The sequence below is a fragment of the Crocuta crocuta genome, unplaced genomic scaffold, assembly GCF_008692635.1.
Source record: "Crocuta crocuta isolate KB4526 unplaced genomic scaffold, BGI_CrCroc_1.0 scaffold129, whole genome shotgun sequence".
Taxonomy (NCBI): Eukaryota; Metazoa; Chordata; class Mammalia; order Carnivora; family Hyaenidae; genus Crocuta; species Crocuta crocuta.
In genome coordinates, this window is record NW_027551571.1 from 809,876 (window position 1) to 818,116 (window position 8,241).

The 8,241-nt window shown below is 50.3% G+C and overlaps 1 protein-coding gene across 3 annotated transcripts in view; it reads right to left on the reverse strand.

Annotated features, from left to right (window-relative positions):
- Positions 1-8,241, reverse strand: part of EIPR1 (EARP complex and GARP complex interacting protein 1) — a 135,155-nt gene that overhangs the window by 117,911 nt on the left and 9,003 nt on the right. Inside the window, exon 2 of one of the 3 annotated variants that reach the window (XM_077751034.1) lies at positions 3,601-3,684. The exons of the other annotated variants lie outside the window; for them this stretch is intronic. Coding sequence (XP_077607160.1) covers positions 3,601-3,684 — 84 coding nt within the window. The remainder of the gene's footprint in view (positions 1-3,600; positions 3,685-8,241) is intronic. 3 annotated transcript variants of the gene reach the window in all.

An 8,241-nucleotide genomic window follows, 5' to 3' on the forward strand; every position in this document is an offset into this window, starting at 1 on the left:
CCCCGGGTCTCCCCCGCCACCCCCGCTCCGCGCTGCGCCCGCCCCAGGGCCACAGGGAACACGCCCGGTGTGGAAGAAACATGCGGTATGTGCGAGGAAGTGTGCATGTCACACACGAGAGAAACACGCGGCACAGAGGAGGAACATGCGTGCCACGTGTGGGAGGAAGCATGGCACACGCACGTGCGCATAGGGCGTCACTTGTGCGCGGAACCCGTGTGCGGAGTCGGGGAAGGAGCCTGCACCGGGGCGGTGACAGCACAGCCTCAGGCCGCCGCCTTCGGGGGGGAGGCTGCGGTGCACCCGGCAGAGACCGCCGCGCCCCTGCCGCTGCCAACACGACCTGGTGCCCAGAGCTCGCGCCCAGTTCCCCATCTCCGTGAAAGCTGGCCCGGAGCACAAGTCTACCAGCTCACGGGTTGTGTACCTACCACACAACACAAGGGGGGTGAAGTGTGGGCTCATTAGCACACAAAGTCAGCATTTGTTGAACGAATGAACGCAGGCCTGCATTCCCAGGAGCCTCACACCTGTCCCAGAAACCGACAGGGAAGCACCAGCACGCACCCCTTTCATCTGGATTCACACACCAAAGGCCAGGCAGGGGGCGAAGCCTGGAAAGAGGGAGCTCTCAGCCTCCTCCTTCCGCCTTCCGTTCAGCCCTGGCTACAAGGCAAACCAAGGCCAGAGGCTGGAGCCTTCCAAAGCAGTGTGACAAGGAAGCTCCGAAGGGGGGACAGCAGGTGACAGCACCCAGGGAGCCGCCACCCACGGAGCCGATTCAGAAAAGGTTTCCAAATAACTACCTCCTTGTTGCCATAAAATATAACTTAATTAGACAACTTTTCTGTGCCTACTACCACTGGCTGGGTTTCACTAAGAATGATTAGTAAGGACAAAAGTCATTCAATACAAAAAGGTTTCTTTCACTAGATCCAAGGACTGATGCCCATATTCTGGAAACCAGGACTGTCTGCATCACGAAACTACCCTGATAACACAGGGCACGCAGAACTGGAAACTACTTTTGTCCCAGGGCACTGGTCTCACTCACCAACCCCAGGGACCCACAACTCACGGGACAGTGGTCCCCAAGAGGCAGTCCCAGAGCCTGCGAGAGATGCACATGCTAGGGCCCAACCCCAATGTGATCTTGCTCCAAAAAGGATTTAAGGAAGATTAAAGCAATTCATGGCATTCAGGGCTCAATCCTTTCTTGGTTCATAACCAAATGGCATATAATTTTGGCTGAGAAAACCAGGTATAATATACCCTGTTCACATAACTTATGAATGCCTTCATTGCTTCATTTGGTTTGTAATTCATTTAGCTTTAATGGAAGCATCTCTCATAAGATGATAATAAAGTCCTCCCTAATCTCAGAAAGTTAAAAACTGACAACTCCACCAAAAAGGTTAATGGGACAGCCTCGGAACTGAGGGGAACGAAAAAGCAAGTAGATGAGGAAATCGCTTCGCGGGCTGGAGACAGAGCCCGCTGGGATTCTCTAACACCCGTCCTCTGACAGACTCCGCACAGTCGGCCTGCAGACTCCCACCACCCCCCGGCTCTGCCTCTCCGTCACCGCAGCCCCCAGACAGCACAGTGTCATTACGCGGCTTCCTCCTTCCCGGCGACATGGCCCCTGGCCGCTAGTTTTATAAATAAATCACCCTCATCTGACATTTTCCAAAGGTAACACACACACACATTCAGAGAAGTGAAAATCAGAAAGACAGTTTACCCCACACACACTCAGATCACCCAGAGGTAACCGGGGCGCAGACTTTGAGGCCTTTCGACGGACTAGTTTCCTCCCAGTCGATTCTATGTAGAGATTCAGTTTTGTATTTTATCCACTACTTTTCTAATTGAGGTATAATTGATACAACGTTACACTAGATTCAGGTACACATATAATGATTCAATACTTGCCTCTATTGACAAATCATCTACTTTCTTAAGACAGTAGTGATCACTCAATATATATGATTTTAACATTTCACTGAATCCCTAACAAGTCTTAAATTATGACGCTCATGAGGAGTTTGTAACTTAGTGCAGTGCATGACCTCCTCCCCACAGGGAGGAGCCAGGCTCGACGGGGGGGAATTGTGTGAACCTGCCACCATCCACCCTCACGCTGGCACGTTCTGATTGCTCCTAACCATTTCACAATTACGTGTATCATTGCAGTAATGGTCCTTGTATACGACGCTTTCTCTCTTTTGGGTACAGGAAAAAAATGTTAAATAACATAAACATTTATTTGTAAAGCTCTGGATATATGTCACCAAATCAGCTGCCTGATTTAAATGACTTAAAACGATTTTAAACAATTTAAAATCCCTCATCGGGGCGCCTGGGTGGCTGAGTCCGTTAAGCATCCAACTTTGGCTCAGGTCGTGATCTTGCAGTTTGTGGGTTTGAGGCTCGTATTGGGCTCTGTGCTGACAGCTCAGAGCCTGAAGCCTGCTTCAAATTCTGTGTCTCCCTCTCTCTCTGCCCCTCCCCTGCTCACACTCTGTTTCTCTCACTCTCTCTCTCTCAAAAATAAATAAAAATTTAAAAATAAATAAACAATAAAATCCCTCATCTTTTTTTTTTTTAATGTTTTATTTATTTCTAGGAGAGAGAGAGAGAGACAGCGTGAGCAGGGGAGGGTCAGAGAGAGAGGGAGTCACAGACTGATACAGGCTCCAGGCTCTGAGCTGGCAGTCAGCACAGAGCCCGACGCGGGGCTCGAACCCACGAACCACGAGATCATGACCTAAGCGAAAGTCAGATGCTTAACCGACTAAGCCACCCAGGCGCCCCTAAAATCCCTCATCAATATATGAGAGGGGCAATTTCACTATCCCCCACCCAGCACCAAATACTCTTTCACAGCTGTCACAGCCATGTCCCCGGTGTGACAGTGGTCACTGGATGGACACCCTGTAGCGTGTGATATTGCCTTTTGTGCTTTCCCGAGGGTCCACAGTGCACATCTCCAAAGCATCCTCAGCACCTGTGAGGTACAGAAAGTAGACGGCTTGATCCCTATTTTGGTGATGAGGATAATGAAGTCCGGCAAGGTTAATCCGTGCCATCAGGGTCGCAAGTCCGTGTCAAGCCGTGAACCGAACACTGATCTGTGAGGATCCAACACCCCTTCTACAACAATGGCCACAACCGCAAGGGGCCCATGCTTGTGTCTGGACGTGGCAACGGAAGCCTGGAGCTCGAGGTTGAAATGGGACTGTGGCCTCATCCAGGCTCGGCCAGAACGAATGCTGTGAGCACACAGGGTGGTCGACCAGGGGCCCACGTGGAAGCGGGGATGCCAACCACACCCCCAGCCTGTTTCTCGGTCCTTCATACGGTGACCCCCACATCACCGCAGCAAACTAAACCACAATAGTACTGCCACAAAATAAGTTTAAGTTATTGAACTCAATTATTACCTACAGTTGGCTATTTAAATCCCAATGAGAGTTTTATTTTGTTTGTGTGGCATTAATTTTCTCAAATGGTGCTTGAAAAATCAAGAGCAAAATGGTTATACAACTAAGAATAGGCTTAGTAATTAACATGTATACATTTGTCAAAAATAGTTACCTGATTATCATATTTAAGAGACTGCGTCCCAACCAAAAACCGAATGGCATCTGTTTCTGCAGTCTGAGGTGTCAGAGCACGTGCCTGCGGGAGGGAAGGAAAATGCACACACATTTATGAAGTAAAATGTAACAGTTAGAGATTAAAAAGGCAGTTACCTCCAGTACTGCCGCTGGAGTATCCGCTCGTACAAAGTGTCTGCAAGGCAACTAGGAAATATGTACGGACAGCCTTCAACTTGTGTATGCTTTGTGACACAACAATACCCCCTCCGGTGTGTACACGAGACAACTGCAGACGGGCACAAAGAAACAAGTAATAAAGATGTAAACGGTGTTTTTAATAAAAGCGCAATTTTCAACTGAAATAGATTGGTTGAACAAATCATCCTTTGACAACACAGCGGAAAACGGCTCCCAGCAACGGCAGAGCGGGAGGCTGAAACCACGTCTCCTGCCGAGGACAACTGTACAAACTGAACAAAATACTCTGAATTTGTTTCAAGGCCTCGGGAAGCCAGCATAGTGATAAGTCCCAAGGTCTTGTAAATGAGGGAAGGTCAGAGAGGAAAGCCTGACCCCCTTCAGCCAGAGGCACCTGTCAGTTTGGAAAGTGTGGTTAGCGGCTGATGCGGGGGAGAGCTTTGTGACAGGCTCCTGGGGCTGAGGGTACACACAGTGAGTGCACAGAGAAGGGGTCAGCAAAACACTAAAGCTCTGGGTGGGGATCCCTTGGGGTCAGGCCAGGAGTGAAGGTGGACTAGAATGAGGTCAACCTGGACACACTAATGATTTGGGTCATCTTAGTCCTCGATTGGATTTTAAGTGATCTGAACAGGCTGGTGCTCCCGGGCCGGCCAGACACCTGCCAGCAGTAACAATAAATCACCTGGGAGAAGACAGACGTCGAAAGTGTCTGCAGTTTTTCTCACAATGTCAGACACTGAATCAAAACTAACTAGTCATACAATAAGTCAAAATCATATGATCAAAAGCCGAACAAGAAATAACAGAAAGGGGCCTGTTGAGCATTCAGATGGTCAGGTTCTCTGAGAAACAAGCTGTAAAGTGCCAAGTTTTGTGCACAGGTTTTTGGGGAGCGTTCTTGGGGATGACGCCATGGAAGGGTGAAGGAAGCAGGACTGTGCAGAGGCAAAGAGGAACCGCGCTCCCTCAGAGTGGAGCCGACCCCCACCCAGTGCTCACCGGATGCAGGCTGTCCCTGGGCACGGGGGGGCTTCAGTGTGACTTAGGGCCACGTGGCTCTGTTCTAGAGGGCAGACTCTAAGAGCAGGCCCCACTGAGCGCTCTCAGCCACCAACAGTCCCAGAAACTGCTGGACTTTCTGACAAAGAAATCTGGGCGGTACACTACAGCAGGAGTCACAACACCTATGATTAACACGCTCAATAATTAAAAGACAAAATTAAGAATTCCAGGTGAAGAACGTGAGGCCTAGAGAGGAAAAGACTGTGCACAACTAGTTAATATTAGTGTTGAGACCAGTACTTCAGGCTTACAGATTCAAACCCACATCTCTTTCAGTACAACCACTAACTGTGCCTCGGTCAAGTCCCTGTTTCCCTATAGCTCATGCTTTGATGCCTGTGGGAGGCAGAATAATGGCCCCCAAAATGTCCACATCCCAATCCCCAGAACCTGGGCAAAGTGACTTTGCAGGTGTGATTAGGTTAAGGATCTAGAGATGGAGATTATCCTGAATCACGTAGTCACATGGGTCCTTACGAGCAGAAAACCCTTCCTGGCTATCGTCAGAGGGATGCATCACAGAAGAGAGAACCAGGGAGCACAAGAGGGGTGCAGGAAGCCTGCAGAGGGTGCAGGCGGCCGGGGGCATGTGGGCCGCAGCTGCTGCAGCCTCTGAGGATGGAAGGAGCCCATGGACAAAGGGACACAGGCACCTCTAGACACTAGAAGAGGCAAAGCCACAGATTCTCCCGAGCCTCCAGGAAGGAACGCAGCATACCAATGCCTTGATTTTAGCCCAGGGAGGCCCTTGTTGGGCTTCTGAACTGTAAGGCAGTAAGTGCTGTTCTTCAGAACCATGAAGTTGCTGCTGACTTGTTACGGCAACAAGAGGAAACTGATACCATCATACACAGTTCACTACATGGGCCACCGTCCACATGCAGCTAGGAACAGATGCCCTACCCCCTCCTCTATCACATCTAATTCCTACATGTTTTTCTCAATTTCTTGATCCATTCTTTTTAAAACAGGGTACGAGAAACACGGAAACCACTCTGTGTCCTGACTACTCTGTCTGGTTTCGATTTTCTTTCTGAGCATCTATCACCAAAAGGTTTGGTGACAGTTTCATGTCATGCTCCATAGCACCTAATGTCCCCACCCCTCCTCACAAAGGGTTTCTGGCACAAAAATATCAACTACCAAAATATATCTCAGTAACGTCAAGAAAATATACATCCAAAGCAGGAATCACATTATTAGACACCAGAGGGCAAAGTCTCTTCCGGCCAATATGCCTACAACTTCTTCAACACAAGTAAACTGGACAATTTTTGGAGTCTTACATAGATCTCTTTGCAAAACTGATGAACTCACTGTGAATCTATGTACCTTCTGCCAAAAACGTACATACAAGTAAATCTGCACATAACATCAGCAAATTCAGACCCTCCAAATCTGAGCTAATTTAAACACCACTCAGAGAAAAATGATTCTCTGAGGAAGCATCCACGCCATCACAGAGAGACAAAACCCCACCTGCTCCGAAAAGAGAAGCCCAACTCAGCAGAGGGGACACAGGACCGGGACCAGCGTCAGACAAGAGCACTATGTCTCAAGCAGAGGTACATGTTATTACCCCAGAGAGAAAAAGCCTGAAAATCCACAAAAACAGGACCCAGAAGAGGACTTAGCTGAAAGGAAATGATTATTTTCCATTAAAAGATTCGTCTGCGCTTTGAGTCAGTAATCGCGAGCTGACTACACAGCGCGGGCGCGGTGGCAGGTGCCGCGGAGGGTCCCACGGAGGCCAGGACATCGGCCCTGCCCTCAGGGAACAGACTCGCAGAAGACGAGACCTGAACAGAGCAGGTGGAAAACGACCGTGTGGCAAAGCTGCGGGCACAGACCGCCCAGGAGCAAATGGGCGCTCATCAGAGCACACCAGGCGGAGGGCAGCACTGAATGCCACCACCTTGGAGAGAAGAAAACCAGAAAGGAGTACGTTGTCTTGGCGGCTAGAAGCCTGGGAACAAGGTCAGTTCAGGCCACCAGGGCTGCTGGGTGCCGGTCGTAGGCACACAGCCAGCCTCGGGCTGAAGCAGTTGGGACCCCAGAACCGCACTCCTGCGCAGGAATCACGGGAAACACGCACAAAATAGAGTCTACGAGATCATCTGTTTCAGACAGCGAAGCAGCCACAGGTTTGCAAAAGGCCCACAAACTTGACAGTACCCATTCCGTCACCACAAGAATTTTATCGGGTAAAATTATAATCATAATTTAACTCTGGCCATGTGGGTGACAGAGGTGTATGTGTCTGTAATTCTAGTCCTTTGATGAAGTGAGTGATGAAATGACCTTCCTAGGCTCGTCGTAACCATAGTTCTGGGGTGTTCCGATGGCCTTGTTATAGGAAGATCAAATTTTAGGGTATAAGAGGCTACAACACATTTGCAGGTATTGTATCCTGATGCACCTTCATAATTCAGTGAAGTAGACCCAAAGTCAAGATGGATAATATTATTCCTACTCAGGAGATAAAGGCACTGAGGACCAGAGAGGTTACATGACTTTGTCAGGGTCACAAAGCCCCTAGAGGAAGAACAACGCAGACTCCCAGGCTTGAGTCTGGTTCTCTCCCTGTCGTGAGGATGCAGGGACCTGGCCACACAGGTCAGAGGTCTATGGGACTGAAGTTAGAGCCTGGCTGACCTTGTCATCACGCCATGCCCTGTTCTCAAAAGAAAAGCCACAGCACTTTCCGCACACGGCCTTCTCTCCATCTGACTTACCGCCGAGGGGCCAACCCAGGACCAGGCAGCTGGACACGCCGAGAATCCTGGACACAGGGAAGGGGCGTCGGAAGCGTCATGAAAGCCCTTCTCCGTTACGGGAGACACAAACCTCACGACCCTCCAGGACTCCACGAGCACATACCCCCCTTCCCCACCCCCACCAGGAAATTCAAAATTGTTTTCATTTTCTCACCAGCCTGAGCAGGTTAACGCTCACTCTGGGTAAACCCCCCACCGAGAGCCGCACCCCAGGCGAGGGCAGGGCGACCCGTGAAGGCCAGCAGGAGGAGCAGGACTTTGCTCTAAGTAGGGGGGACCCAGGGTGGGCTGATCTCTCTACCCTGAGCAGTCTCCCCCCGGAAACGGCCTCTTTCCCGAGAGCGGCCCCCAGGTCACCGGGGTGAAGACCAGGAAGCCAGAGGTGATTGGATGCGTGTCTCCATAGCAGACTGTGTTCTAAACACGAAAGAGAGTAAGGCCCCAACGTCTCACTCTGTGCTAAGTACCTACTTGTCTCCCGTGCCCCGATCACACTTGCAGGCCCGCGGGGCATGAGAAACGCCACTGGGGACCACGGGGCCACAACACACAATCACGCATGTGGTCACTCGCGCTCACCCCTGGTCGTGCAAATG